Raw genomic sequence first — 15,780 nt, forward strand, 5'->3', positions numbered from 1 at the left:
CAGTATTATCATTCTCATTAATTTTCAGAACTACCCACTGTGTTGAGATGATTGTCATGGGCCTAAGACTTCAATTTGGCTAAATATTTTTGCATATATTTCAACATATAAGTAACTAACAGATGTTTAAAATGTTAAGTTCACAATCTAGAAATAGTTAAATATTTACTGTAGTATCGTAATTTGGTTTTGCACTTATTTTTATTTTTCTGCTTCTATCTTTACACATTCTTTTAGAGTCCTTAGCTGTAGGCAAAATGCTTTAAAACAACATCACATGAAAACAAAACATACTTGATTTAGTAAATACAGCTGTGTTTTTAAAGAAATAAAAGAAATAAACACTTTAAGGTACCACAAATTAAAACAGAGAAAAGAAAACATGTAATGTAGAAATGTTAATTTTACACAAGGTCCAGGATTAATGTAAAACCTTTTAAATTGTTTGCATAATAAAAATATTAAAATTCTTATTTTATTTCTGCTTTAGAAACCTTATACATTCTTCTGTCTTACACCATTCCTAGAAGGCTCTATTAGATGAAAAAAAAACTACTTTCAAAATGTTAATACACAGCATATGCAGTATCTTACTTTAGCCCAAAATACTCTTTTTCTTTGCCTTTTTTTGTTTGTTTGTTTGTTTTTTCTTTTGGTTTTGGGGGTTTTTTTGGTTATCTTTGAAGACTGCTTCTGTTTCCATTGTTTCATCCTTAACCATTCACATATCAGAGCAATAAGTATTTCATTACTGGTTTATCTGTCCAGAGGCTTGAGAAGCAGTAACAATTAACCCTCCCTTCACAGTGATTGATACAGGCTTTGCTTTCAATTTGTTCCACTACACAGATCATGAAATTCTGAATGCGATCATCCTTATTGACCTACACTTTCAAACACACGGCTACAATGAGATGAAAGTAATTATTAAAAGGAACACAGGACTACTCAATGCTGAAACAAAGTCTTGAAAAATCTTTTAGATGACCTTCTCATAAAATTAGCATCTTTTGATGTGAAATAAAATTATGGATTTTCTTCAAAATCTGAAAATATGTAATGTAAATCTGATAAAGTTACAATATCATTATATTACATAAGCCCAGTTCTAGTGTCACATCAGTTCATATCTGACCCAATAAACAGTAACTTCAACCAGAATGATCATAGTAGGATCATGCCCTATATATTTTAAAAGTTCCTCTGTCGGCTTTATTTTACACCAGCTCTGCTTGAAATGTTGCATTGAAAATGACAAGTCAGTAATTTCTATTCTATTGTAGTCTGTTTCAAGAAAGAAACAATGTTTCTTTTTAAGATTCTGCACTTCTTGAGGCACCTAATGTAAATAAGTAGAGAGGAAATTCAGACTGCTAAGGAAAAATGAGAAACTCAAGTCAGATTTCCATCATCAGCTGAGATGAACCAAGACCTGTACACACCACTCCTGGAGACTTACTACAGTGGAAAACAAATATTTTTCATAAAACCTGGAAAAATAACCCCAGAAAGTATGAATTTCTTTTAACTGATACATTTTTAAAAATTAAATAGGACTAGTAGGTGAACAGTAATGATAGAACTACTTAAAAAATGGGATGCAGTCAAGGAAAATCAGGACAGAAAACTGTGCAGAAGGATGTTCTTACAGGCCTAAGGCTCTAATCACAAAACAAAGTGATGGAGATGAACCAATACTGCATGGATTAGCAATGAATTATTTTGAACTATAATCATGTGCCAGCACAAAGGGGAGGTAAAAACTAGCCATTACTCACAAGCTGATCTGCAGATAAAAAGAAAAAATAAGTGAAAAAGGGAAAAATTTATATGCTAAATTGAGTCAGGAGAATAATGCAAATCTAAAATGTTGTTACACTTCAAGTAACATTATATTTAATGTCTTTCATGTACTGTATAATGCTGAGTATTTACACAATAGGGTCTGTAAGACACTAGTGCTAAAGCAGGGTTAAACTGGATAACTCTTCTGTAAATTAGTACTGCATAGCAATATGTGCTGAAAAATATCCTGAGAGATGAGTTAGTTTTAAAATAGCACACATGGGCACTAATTTCTCCCACTGTAAAACTGCAGGAAATAAATATATATATATGCATGCATAGATACGAGATTGGTACAGGTATAGGAAAATGTGTACACATACACATACACACTTATGTATACACAGGCATATATACTGAGGGATTTAATTTCCATTAGTCCATCTGAGAGCTAAGCATCATCATCTTAAGATTCAATGTTAGTGTTCCCTTCAGAAGAAAATGTTAGAAATAATTTTGTGATAAAAGAAAAATCAAGACTGCTATCCACAAAGATTCCTGAGATCCTCATGAACAGACTGTTTAAATGAAGAGCACTTTAATCAGTAGAGGAATCCTCACGTTTCTAATGTCTTGCTGTGCATTCTGCAGGTTATAGTAGCAGCTGGTAGAGGTCATATATCTTTTGTGAGCATCCCAAAAAGGCTCACTGCCAGACTGTTAAATTATGAATAAGCAATGAACAAAAGAATGCAGATACGGTGGTGACAAGATAATCCAAGCAAATTTATCTATGACAAATTTCACAGGATTAACAAATTACATTTACACAGAACAATAAAAATGAGGAGGAAAAAAAGAGGGGAAAAAAATAAAAAGAAAAAAAGATGAGCCTACTTTTTGCTCACAGCATTAGAGGGAAAGAAAATCTCCATTCCAGTACATGTATTTACATTTAACTTTAGATAAAGTAAGACATAGCTTGCTGAAGATGAGCAGGTAGAATTATTTACTTTCAAGCAAATACATATTCTGTATCTATCTAATATACAACATATGCCTGCACTTTGCAGTATACCTGTATGTAAGTCAGTGGAAAATCCTTTAAAGTTTTCCTCATAATTAGTAAGAAGCAGAATAAATATTGAAGAACTCTAATTTAGCTTTTCAGGGTAAGTATATTTCCATGTTCTGTCAGTTAAAACATACTTTTTCCCTTAATCAATTTGCTTTTTTTTCCTACTTAAATTGAATATATATTGCAATAAATTATAATATCCACAAAAAGCAAGTCATTAATAGAACTTAAATATCTTTTTTTTTTTTTTGCAGTAGTACCATAATAAACTTTTTTTTTTTTTTTTAATCGCTTCTAAAGGAATTCTAAATCCATAATCTAAATACTGGCCAGTCCTAAAGATAGACATTCAGTATGTCAAATAATCTAGGAGGAAATGTTTGCTACATCCTGCAGTCTCCTGTTCTGGTTTTGGAAGTGATACAAAAAAATTTGAAATACTACTTTTAAAAAGCATAGAATATCGGTTTCAAAAGTGTAGTTCTGTAGAGAAGCATTTTTCTTCCTATTAAAAAGGAATGAAAAGGAAAATCAGGATAGGAAAAAGGAATAAAAGGAAAGACAGCATCTCTTAGCTTGGAAATTTGAGCATAAATAGAGTGATGGATAAAAGAAACAGCATATATGCTTGACAGATCTGGAATCAGCTGTATCTTTTCTATCAAGCTTCTCATCTGAAGTCTATTTTCTGTCACCTCCATTTATTTCCTGTTGTTTGTTAATGTGAAACAGTTGTTTAGTAAAAATAGGTCTTGAATAAATATGGGCCTTCTGAAACCATATGTATCATTTATGTATCAAATATATGTTCTTGTTACAGAGCACTGCTTACAAACAGGAAACCTCACTATTAAAGTGAACATCCAATTAATTAAGATACTTTAGTAAACTGCTTGGATTTTGCAAACAACTACTTGAGTACCATTTATCTAGCTCATTCAGCCAATGGAAAAATTACTGTAGTTTTGATTTCTACCAAGAAATACAAGTTTTGTTGTAAAATTGAACAGCAGCTCAGAAGGAATAAATAGATAAATTAGCCCAAAGTATTTGTTTCTCTTTTTATCTTCTGTTTGTTACTTAGCAAGAGAAAAAAGGTTTGTTTTTTAAAATGCAGTGCTTTTCAAGAACCTCCTGTCCATATTCTTAGCAATTTATGCAAAGGTGAAGCAAACATGCCAATCCTACATCTAACTATAGTCAGACAAATAAAATCACCTACTTTTTTTTCAGCTGTGAAGGTTGAAGGATAAGTACCACTGGCAGCTATTCTCTTTTTTTTCAATACTTTTTTCCTTTTTTAATCATGCTGCCAGCACTGTACAGATCCAGTTCTTTCTATTGACATCACCTTGACTTGTAATAACTGCCCACTTACATTTTTTTCCCACCAAGTAACAAATTCTGCTTCCCATCATGTCCAAGAAGAAACAGGTTTTTAACAAACATTTTTCTAAATTTTGGTATACTATACTTTTGCTAAAAGAATTACAGCTTTGGCACCTAACTCATATAAGCCTAGGTTGTGAGTAAACTGATTGTAAATGTGAATTTGCACATGACTTTCAAACATGGCATTTAAGCAAGAGGGCAAGAATATCCCCTAATATGTCAATATAGAGTTCTAATATTTAAATATGCAGTTCTGTGCCTAAATTTCAGAAAAACCATGACCCTTTAGGGTTTCATCCAGAATGAGTAATCAAAGACTATTCATTACAAAATAAAATTCAGCGTAAAACAATGTAATATCTAATGAAGCCTGTTCTAAATTTCTGTTGGAGAGAAAATTCCCAGGCAAGTATTTTAAAGGGAGCATATAGAATTTAGGTGCCTGTATTTCACTAAAATGCACTATGTGTTGAATGCCTAAATCCAACAGGCTCTTCAGAAAATCCAAGCCCCTGGGACATTATAGTAGATTACATACATATATATTATTCTGACTATATCCCCTAAGTTCACTATATACATATGTAAACCTAACATGCCTGCAGGTAATGGAACAGTACTTTTCCACTTAAATTATTTAACATAAGTGTTGAACTTCTATTATATATCAAGCTAACAGCTAATTTTAAATTGCAATCAAGCCATTCTCTGAAAGCACTTTATTTCAGTGGAGGTTTTGCCTGTAAAAGAAATGTAAATCCCTCTAATGAAGGCAGTGTAATCTTTGAATACACAGTCAAAATGGGGGCTGGAATTTTATTCCTAATGCTTACATTGACATCTTTTGCCACTTCTGCTAGTTCTCAAGAATTTTTTTGTGTGTAACTATCTCATCAGTAAAACACGTAGAACAGCATTTTCAGACCTTTCAAAGCATGCAAAGCCAAATAAAGAAGCATATCTACAGAAATACTCAGTATTAATATTAAAGTCTTCTTCAGACATTGGCTGACATCAATGAGAAGCTCCCCAGAACAGACAAATGACAGAACATGACAGAAGAGTGAAAGTCCAAAATGCAACATACAAGAAAGTCTGGGAAAATAGCCTTAGCAAGAAAATCTTCAAAACTCTGCTTTCAGTAATCTGTTTCAAATTCTTTGTAACATATCACTTGTTCTTTAATGTGCCTGGCTCTCGCCTGCATGTAGTGCTGGGTAAAGGGCTGGCATAACTCTCAGTATCTAGCTGCAGCAGGCTGAGATCAGGATCTCCTTGAGAATCACTCTGTTTTTACTTGACAGTCTCAAGACTTTCGCATTTTACAATAACACAGGCGAAGTTCACTTCTCCTCTCACTAAGTATGTATATTTGTTATTGCAATCTCTCTGAGGAAAAAAATCACATATATTAAATTATATATTAAAAATACTTTTATCCTTGCTTGTGATTCTCTGTGTGTACATAATTCCATTTGGGACTTTTCTAAAGATTAAGGTACAACTTGAACTTAATATTCTCCCAAAGACAGGGTCCAGTTCTGCCAAGTTAGAGACACAAATACTATCCTACCCTTACTGTACCTTCTTTGTCCTGTGTAATATACTTCTGTGGCATACAAAATTAACGAATATTTGTACTACTCAAAGTCCTGTTCAAATGAATGGCACAACGGTCCTATTCATTTGACTAGGACTTTGTGTATTGCAAAACCACTGCTCCAGCTAGTCACAGAACAATGCTCTAGTCATATAAGACATGGCAGCAACTATTATATTCTTACTATGGCACATCTTCTTATGCAGAAAATACAATATTATTACAAATTATCCTTATTATGCAAAGTCCCATTAAACAAAAAGTCGCACACCTCATTCACGCTAATGGGATTTTGTATGTTAAAGATAGCATACAGTAGCCTTATAAATATTACATAGAAAGAAATTGCCTATTCTGAAAAAAGGTAATTCTTTTGAAATGAATTTTCAAAACATTTCATCTCATGGCTTTAAATCTTTGGCAGCTGCTTAAAAAAAAAAAAAAAAAAAAAAAAATAAAGCCAAACATTAAGCATAAGCAAACAGACCAAAGAAACAAACTGGGGTGAAAATGCAGTCTTAGCTATGTACCTTAAAAATATCCTATGTTAAGAATATGTAAACAAATTTCCAGGGTGACATCCTGCAGAACAAGTTTTTTTTATTCATTTTAAAATATGCTATGACTATGCTGACATGACTATGCTGAAAACACAAGATGAGGTGCTTTTATATCAGCAAGAGCTACTGCTGATAAAAATATAAAATTGATCTGGCGGAATAACCAAATGTAAGGCTTAGTCACATGAGATGAGATTTCAGGAAACGGTTTCATAACAGTAAACTGTTACTTAATTGCTAACAAATGAATTTCTTTCACATTGGTTAAATGGCTTCATTCTATTGACCTCAATGAGAGAAGAATCATTCCAAAAAATGTTAATAAAATGGTAACAGTTCATTTTCATGATCAGTATCAGTTATTCAAAATTCTTATCTTAGAATACATTTTTTAATAAATAGGATATTGTTATAAAGATCATTTTATGAAACAAAAAAAAAATTTAAACACTCTACTTTTTAGGAAGTATGGTGATGAAACTAACACCTAGAATGTCAATTTGCAACAACTGTTTTACATCACTCTTGCAGTAAAATTCCCATCTGGGCTGGCAAGTTGAGTGCCAAGTTTCAAACAAATGTGATTTGAAATTGCCAGTATATTAGACTCTGAAATTCAAGTGAGATGCTAATAAAAAGAGATGGGTACTGACAATAGATTCTCATATTCTCTTAAAAACACCTATGGGTCCGAGTGTTGTACTAATCTGTTAACAAAATTCTCTAATTATTTGTAACTTACTTATAGTACAGCACTAGAATATAATGCCATCAAATTGTTAGAAAATAAGCTAACTGGATATAGTTTGTAAGAAAAAAACAGTTGTGCTGTAAAGAATGTAAAAATGGTGTTGCAGACAAAACCTTGTTATTCAGAATCCCATTAGTTACTGAAAATACCTAATATAAGTTTTGTTGATCAATACTCTCATGTAAGTTCTAAATAATGTATGATTCCAGTGGAGAAAAATGCAGCAAATCAAATATGGTGGAAGAATGTTTCAAATTATGAAGAGTAGTATGACTGCTAATCCATAAATCAGAAATCAGAAAGATTGTTGTAATGTGGGAGGGCTCTATTTAATAAAGGTCATTATAACTCCTGGCTCTAGAGCTATAAGATCTAATATCCTCTCTGGTAGCTCTATGATATGCCCATGCATTACTGTTCTTGTTGACAGTCTGTTGCCTTGGAAATATTTCATTATTTCAGTTTTTCCATTTGTAGACCCTTGGCCTTGTGATATGAAGGCCACCCTATTTCATATTTTCGATTATCATTTAAGCAATCTTCTGGAGCTATTTATATAAAAGCAAGTGTTAGACAATGCATATCATCATTTATCACTGCTATGTTTAAGCTCATGCTCTAGAAAAAGTGCCAAAATAAAGGTTTTTTCTCTTTCATTTAAACCAATAGCACTCTAATATTATGATAGTCTATACAAATCAATGCTGGCATATCATATGCATGACACTTCTGTCTATTTTATTTTCTTGTGTGTATATCCACACAGTTGAAAAAACTAAACTGTTGCTGTAACTGTAAAATTTGCTAAGACTCACAGTTTAAAAGAAAAATAAACAAATATAAGTGTGTATCTTTTCATATATCCTTTTAAGAACCTAAACAGGTCAAAAAAGTTTCAAAACTATTCAAGTGCCTGTTAACATCAGAGACTTTTTACATCTGTTTTGTAAGCACATTTTTTGCTTGAAAAAATGTAAAACAATCTGCGTAAATACTTGAGGTAGGGAAGACTAAAAAAACAATGTACATAAAGTTAATTTAGAGGATTCTTAATCCTGAGAACTAGTTTACTGAAGTAGTAGCTACGAGACTGCGAAACCCTTTCAGTAAGTGTTATGCTCCTGTATTTCAAATATCTTGGTTTCTACGTATGAAAGGATGTGTACAAAGAGAGCTAAAATAGTTACATGCAGGACTTCAAGAGCACATTACACAACTTTTTATAAAATGTACATCAGTATCTGTTTATTGAAGCATTGATCCATTTTCTCCAAAACTTTAAGGAATAAACAGACTGACATTTTATTTGCTACAAAAAATGTCATCAACTTCTACATGCAATACTTATACCTAAACTATCCAGAGCACTGTAAAGAGTGATAATAAAGTGAACCCTAAGGGCAAAAAATAACTTCTTGGACACTAGGCCAAGTTTGTGGCTATTAGTGTTCTAGGAATTTAGACTACCTTTTTCCCCTGAAATGATTACACCTCCCACTCCCTACAGGGAAAAACTACTCGTATCCAACCTTTAAAATGACAGCATCAGAGCTGAACAAGAAGATGCTATTAAAGGGCATTAAATTAAATACAGTATATCCTCCTACAACTTCAATCAGAATTTCAGACCAAGTGTTATTTAGTTCAGCTCTCAAGTGGAGCAGAATAACAAATCGCGCACTTTGATTTACCTTCTCCGAATGCCAAATGGAGACAGGTGATAAAGAAAGCACTCATGCACAGGCTATGAAGTTTCCCCTAGAAATTAATTCTATCTTCAAGATTCCTATCTCAGAGAAATTCCCAAAATGGCACACAAATATGCTTCTGCTGGAGAGATTACTGAAGCTACCCTGGCAAATACACTTAGCACTAATATAGTAACATTCTCAGAAAGAGGACAGCAGAATTGTTTGTTGTGGGGGAACAGGATGTATTCATATGAATTGTTTTTCCAAGAAAGAATTCTGCAGGAGAAAAGCCTTCTGCTTTAACTGTTATTAACACAGTAGAAACACCTTTGCAGTCATTGGAATGAAGATTTTTTTTTTAAATGTTTTATAGTTGAAAATCTGCAGTTAAGTCATTGACATCTGAGGATGCACTGTTTTCCCATTGCGTGTATCTCCTAATTTTGCTACATATCAACATAGCCTTGTCAAAATGCAACAGTTAACACTAATGCATCTAAGACAAGCACACTAACACTTCACTGGTGAATATGAGATGTATGGGGTTTTTATACCACACAGTCTGCTTTTTTAGGAAAAATGGCACAGCTACTTAGACAAAATCTGTGGGGTTTGGAAGTTGTACTAGAAAAGCTGATCATTCTAAAATATGCAAGTATGAAATTAAGACTGAAGTACTTTTGTTTAAATATTTTTCAGACTTATTTGTGCTGTGAAATATAAACCGACTAACACATGAGCCAGCTACTTTTAAAGGCTATCTAAATGGTAATTTCCATTTTTCCAACTAGCCAGGAACCTTCCTCACCCCTCACACTCAAGTTCACTTGTAACGCAAAAGGGGGCGGGAGGGAAAGAGCCCACCCCAAACCCTCTGGCTGCGCTCTTCTGGGCATATATCTCGTCGCAGTGTAGCAATGGAGCTTTGAATACTTTTGTAAGAATCACAAAGTAACATCACATGAACTTGTACTCTTGTCTCCTACCAGCCACTTCTAGAAAGATTCACTTTCCTAGAACAAATCCGCTACGGGCAATTCGTGTCACCAGCAGAGCACATTAATCACAAGCACTCTCTCCCAACAAAAGTACATGGGGCAGGCGGCGGGCCGGGGACCAAGCGGGGAGCCAGCCCGATTACCCCCGCCTCCCTCCCCGGACCCCGTGCACCGCCTCCCCGCCCGCCCGCCCGCGCACCGGCTCCGCTCTGCCCACCCGGGGGCCGCGGGCACCCGCGGCCGGCGCGGCGCGGGGCGGGGGCCGGCCCGGGCAGCCCCGCGGGCGCAGCTGGCGGCGCGCCCCCCCGCTCCGGCCTAGCCGCTCTTGAACCGCATCGGTGGGGCCGGCCCCTCCGCCCGGAACGCCGGGCCTGGCGCGGCGCCCCAGGGCCGCCGAGCGGCGGGGGCCGCCCGGGGGGGCCTCCCGGCCCCGCGCACACAGACACCAGACACACAGACACACGGACACACAGACACACGCGCCCGCTCCACAACGCGCCGCGCCAAGCACCGGCTCCGGCAGCAGCGGCGGTGCAGCCACCGGAGCGGGGCCGCTGCTGCGCGGTTTGTTCTGAGTGTGTGTGTGTGTGTGTGTGTGTGTGTGTGTGTGTGTGTCTGCGTGTGTGTGCGTGTGTGTGTGTGTGTGTGCGTGCGGCTGGCGGTGCGCACTAGGAGGAACTCACGGTGCCCGGCTGTGCGAGCAGCGGGTGCCGGCAGCAGGTCCCCCCACCCCGGCATGGCAGCCAGCCCCGGCCCCCGGCGCCGGCGGCTTGGCCCGGCCCGGCGCTGCTGCGGCGGCTGCTGCTGCTGCTGCTGCTGCAGGTTCAATAAAGAGAAAGTGTTACCGTTCTCGCCTGGAAGGATCCTGCTGAAAGCTTGGCTTGGTGGGCGCCATCTTCCTGGGATTTTTTTTTTTTTTTCTCCTCTCTCCCTTACTTTTCCCCCTCCTGATGTTGGTGTGTGTTGTGTGTCTAGCAGCAGCAGCGGCGGCAGCAATGGCCCCGGTTAGCCAGACAGGCTAAGGAAAAGTACTGAGGCCAAAGCATCGCGGGCTCCCACTCCTCCGCGCAGTCCTGGTGCAGGTTGCTTGCTCGCTTGCTTGCTAGCGCTGCTGCTGCCGCTGCCGCCGTCCATAAGCCGAGGAGCGGAGGGAGCCGGGGCCCCGCCGGCCCCAGAGACATGCCCAGCGCAGGCAGCGGCGGCCGGCGGCGGCGGCGGCGGGAAGAGCTAGCCGCGGCGCAGCCCCGGCGGGCAGCCCGGCCGCTGGCATCGCCCGGCAGGTGCGGCACACGCACACACACTCACACACACACACACGCACGCACACGCACTCTCTCGCACACTCGCACACACACCCCCGCGCCCGCGGGCCGGGCTACGCGGGGTGCCAGGCCATCGGGCTAGCGGGGCGGGGGCGGGGAAGGGAAGGAGGGGTGTCAGGGATCTCCGGGCTTGACCGCTGTGAAAGTATTTCTGGGCATTTTCCAGCTGCTTTCCCAGCTCCGCTCCCGCTCTGCGTGGAGGGGACACAGCCTCTGCTGCCGGCGCAACAACGCCACTCAGTTGCAGTTTCGCACACTTTCTTCCTCTGGAGTCTGGGCTCCAGCAGCGAAGAGGAGCAGAAAGAGGCAGGGACTACAACACCGCGGGCGCAGAAGCGCAGCGGGAACACACCGGGCACAGGCAGCGTGTCACCCGTGGGCTTCCACGGTGGAGGACGGGCTCGGGTGGGAGCAGCGGGCCGGGGTATGCGAGGGCCCTGCGACCCACGGGGCGTACGCGGGTGTGCCCGGATCCAGTCCAGACGGGCCGGGCCCGGGGAAACCCGGGCATCCCCCAGCCACCTCCGAGAACGCGCCCTCACGTCCTGAGAGTGGACATGGGGTACCAGCGAGATAAAAATGCGTAACGCTGGAAATGTGAACTTAGAATGACGACCCGCTTTGTTGGCAAAGGGTGTAGCACTTCACGCGGTTTTACTGGAGATTACGAAACTAATCGTGAAGTAAAGGAGCGGGGAAAAGAAATACCGCTACCTTAGTTGTTCATTCCTGGACCCTGGGAGAGCCCGAGAAATCACTCGTTCACTAAAAGCTTTTCATCTCCAAGGAAACTTTGTGACTGTTCTGCTGCTCCCTTGGAAATACAAATGCCCGGGCCTGATCCTGCTCCCTGGGAAAATCCTTGGGGAAAGGGGCAAGCCCCGAAGGTCGGCCGCATTTATTCACGAGAAACGTTTCCACGACTGCTCCAAAAGTTTTTTTTGGGGGGAGGGGAGGAGGCTGGGGGCCAAGAGCGTGTGCGAACCTCAGGGCAGAGCCAAGGGGAAGAAGTTAGCAAAACACCTGGAAGTTTGGCTGCCGGGCGCCGTCCGCGCACCGGGGGCCGAAGGATTTCCTTCCGCAGGAGGCAGCCGGGCCGGCGTAACTTGGCGCGGCGCGGGGCCGGGGCGCGGTGCGGGGCCGGGGCGCGGGGCCGGGGCGCGGCGCGGTGCGGGGCGCGGTGCGGGGCCGGGGCGCGGGGCCGGGGCGCGGCGCGGCGCGGGGCCGCCGCCGCCCGCCGCGCGCGTGCGGCCTTCGCGCGGGCGCTGCGCACGTGCGCGGCCGGCGGGCCCCGGGAGCCGCGAGCCCGCGGCGGGAGCGGCGGCGGGGCGCGAGGCGGCGCCCGGGCTGCGGGGGGCCGCTGCACAGAGTAGCAGATGCCGCTCCCGGCCGGCCGTCCTGTCTGCTCGCCTCCGAAATTAAGGGGAAACAAAAAAAAAAAAAAAAAGAAAAGTTAACAGGTGTCTTCGCTGTAGCAACAGAGTGAGGAGGTGTCGTGTCTGCCGTAGTTTAAGCGTTTTGAGAAAGCGCGAAGAAAAATCGTTCGATGTAAGACACGCTGTGCCATCCATAACATAGAGGGAAAATTTGGAAGAAGTGCATAAATGTTTCCTCTCGCAGGTTAGTGTGTGAGGCATCCAGACTGGTCTGGATTCCTGGTAGTAAAAGTACTTGAATATCTATTAAACACTGTTTGGATTAGAGGTGTTAGTAGTTTGTCAGAGAAGTATTGCTTTTATAACTTCTTCCTGATTGCAGACTGATAGAACCAAACTATTAAACGCGAAGTACTAAAAAAATTGTATGCTGCCTTGTCTACATAATTCTGTTTAACTTAAAGTCTCCAGAGGTCTCTTTCATTTGTCTAAAAGCCAATCTGACATTTCTGACCCTTGACTTCCCCACTTCACAGACTAAACTATTGTGATTGCTGCCTGTACTTCCTCGTTAAAGTGTCCGTCAGTTTCCATTTTAATTTAAATATTTTATAAGTGACAAAAATTATACAGAATCAATAAAAAGAAAGAAACTTTAATATATTCTTTATAACTCTCACATTTAATTTTTTTTTTTTTTTTGGGGGGGGGTGGTATATGAAGGATTGGTGTGTTTCTTCGAGCAAACAAGACTCCTGCTTAGTTTCAAATATTTCTTAGCTAAGAACGTCCTTAGGTATCATCAGAGCTTATTTCAGGAATATCAGGTCCCAATTAACTCTCATTTGATAAAGCCTACAAAAGTTACCATCAAACATACTCTATCACAGGCATCAAAACTATGGGAAGCAACACAAAAGTTGCTGAACGACAGAGCAGTTAGTTATCTAAATCTGGCTCCTAAACTAATTAAGTTTGAAATATTATTCTGAAGCTTCCTATTTTTTTTCTCTTTTACATCATAGGGATGTTTAGTTTGGACGTTTAAGATTATACAGCATTTTTCTCGGTATTTAATTTAATGCAATATTGCAAGCAAGATACTCGGGACAGTGCCCTTTTTATTGCATTTAGAGAAATGTAAATGTTTTGTTCCGATTTCTGTAGATCTGTTGTCTTCTACTTTTTTTTGAGGATTCGGCTACGAGTATAAGCTTATGATAAAGCAAACTAACAGATGCAGACTTCAGGTTTAGAAACATAAAGAAATGTCAGGTAATTAATTAAGCTTCATGTTAGTATCAGCATATATCGATGAATTGTTAGGGCAAATGAGGAACGTCTTTAAACTTCATGATGACTTACTGCCAACTTTCTACGCTTTGCTTCCTAAAGGCGCTCTCTGTGAATTTCCTCCATTTGCATTAGAATGCATTTAAGATGAAAAAAATAACAGTGCTGAGTATACTTAGGGTTTCGGCTATATTTCCCTGTAGTAACAGGTGACATGCTAAAACTGTTAAAACTACAATGTGGAATTGCAAGTGTGCAACCCCAAGTGAAAATTGTACTCATTCTTGGTTGAAAGAAAATTATCAATCAGCATACCATGATCAATTATCCCCCTGGCTGCCACACACTGGGATTTGCACAAGGCATTGACATTGAGAAATTCCTCTTTAGAAAGGATGAGCGGACGGGATCCCAAACTTTGCAACAGCCAAGCTAAGATGCCGGGGTCTCACTTTTTTTTTCTTTCTTTCTTTTTTTTTTTTTTTCTATTGTTGCTTTACAGCTCATCCAGGACAAAACTAGGAGATTGTGTTTACTTCTCAGTGCATTTTAAAAGATGCTGTATTTTTAAAAAAGTAAAAAAAAAAAAAAAAAAAAAAGAGAGAAAAATACACCCTCCCCTCCAACCAAGCTCTCTCCCCCCCGCAACAAAACAGAAATGAGATATTAAAAAAAAAAAAAAAAAAAAAGGGAAAACAAAGAAACACAAAAGCACAAAGAAAAAGCAAGTGAGGGAGCCTCAAGAAGAGCCGCACACCCCTCTCCCAGTCGGTGCTCACCGTTGTTGGTAGGAGGTGATGCCCTGGACGTTTTGCGGGTTGCCGTTGGCCGCGGCGCCGGCTCTCCCCATGCCCGGCGCCGCCGGCACCCCCCCGGCCGCCCCGCCGGCCGCCGCCGCCGTCACCTGCACGCTGAAATCCGGGAAGATCCTGATCATCCCCGCGGCTCAGCACCCGGCGAGTGTCGGCGAAGAGGTGCAGCAGCAGCGACTCTCCCTCCGGCGGCTGCAGCAGCAGAGCCAGGCACACTGCAATCCCATTAGTGAGTGGCGGCCACTGTGAGTGAGGACGGGCGCTTTGATGTGAGCGGCTGGGCTGAGATTGAGGAGTTTGGGGGGGCTAGGGGTAAGGGAGAGGGGGGGAATTTACCGAATTGCAAACATGCAACGGGTGAAGATTTGGGAAGCGAAGTGGAATATCAGAGCTACCAAAAAAAAAAAAAAAAAAAAAAAAAAAAAGGTATGTCGAATACTACCGGAGCTATAGATATAGGCGGAAAATCCAAGCTGAGGAGGGACGGGGAGGAGAGAGGGGGGCGCAATTACTTTAGCGGTGCAGTGAAAATGATGAGCAGCAAATGTTGCCTTTTTTCCCTCCTCCTTCTCGTCCCTCCACCCCCCACCCTCCACCCAAAATGCAAGTCTTAGAGGATTTCTCTGTCTCAATGAAGTAATAATAAAGGCGGCTGACCACAGTCTGGGTTAGCGCCAACTGTGCGGGGGGGCCGGGGGTGGGGTGGGAAGGCCGGGGGTGGGGGGGGGGGGGGGGGGAAGGGGAGGAATATCCCTGCTCCCAGAGTCCTGAGGAGAAGAGGAAGAGTGGAGGATTGTTGCAGCCCAAGTTCTCGCTCTTGGTAACTTGCTTTTGCTCTCCTAAAGGCACCCCGCAGCCCCCCTTCGTCTCTTTTCTTTCCTCTCTATGAAGGGACGGTTTTCACAAGCAAGGAAATGCGCCGCTTTTGTGCAAAGGCAGAGTTTGTTCCTTATTCTAGGGAGCTGACTCTCCTCCCCTCCTAGTGTGCAGCAATGTTACTGCGAGTCAAACTTGTAAGGTGTGTGCTGTCTGTGCACGCACTGAGCCCTATTGCTGCTTCAACATATCAATTATGGGACCGAGCGCTGCGCAGAGCCCCTGGCAGAGCTGCCCTCCGGGCGC

At 41.4% G+C, this 15,780-nt stretch overlaps 1 protein-coding gene and 1 long non-coding RNA gene across 5 annotated transcripts in view; one reads left to right on the forward strand and one right to left on the reverse strand.

The window, feature by feature from the left end:
- NPAS3 (neuronal PAS domain protein 3) overlaps positions 1 to 14,798 on the reverse strand; it is a 588,970-nt gene extending 574,172 nt beyond the window's left edge. For 2 of the 4 annotated variants that reach the window (XM_021542665.3, XM_021542664.3), the window contains exon 1: positions 14,626 to 14,798. In XM_021542665.3, the coding sequence (XP_021398340.3) occupies positions 14,626 to 14,783 (158 nt within the window). In that variant the 5' untranslated portion in view covers positions 14,784 to 14,798. Of the gene's footprint in view, positions 1 to 10,700; positions 11,259 to 14,625 lie in introns of those variants that run through there. The other 2 variants (XM_077784039.1, XM_021542666.3) reach the window with 2 other exon arrangements.
- Positions 14,791 to 15,780, forward strand: part of LOC144246478 (uncharacterized) — a 41,538-nt gene continuing 40,548 nt past the window's right edge. Inside the window, exon 1 of the long non-coding RNA XR_013340155.1 lies at positions 14,791 to 14,903. This is a non-coding gene — a long non-coding RNA (uncharacterized LOC144246478). The remainder of the gene's footprint in view (positions 14,904 to 15,780) is intronic.

Source organism: Lonchura striata, chromosome 6 (assembly GCF_046129695.1).
Source record: "Lonchura striata isolate bLonStr1 chromosome 6, bLonStr1.mat, whole genome shotgun sequence".
Lineage (NCBI taxonomy): Eukaryota > Metazoa > Chordata > Aves > Passeriformes > Estrildidae > Lonchura > Lonchura striata.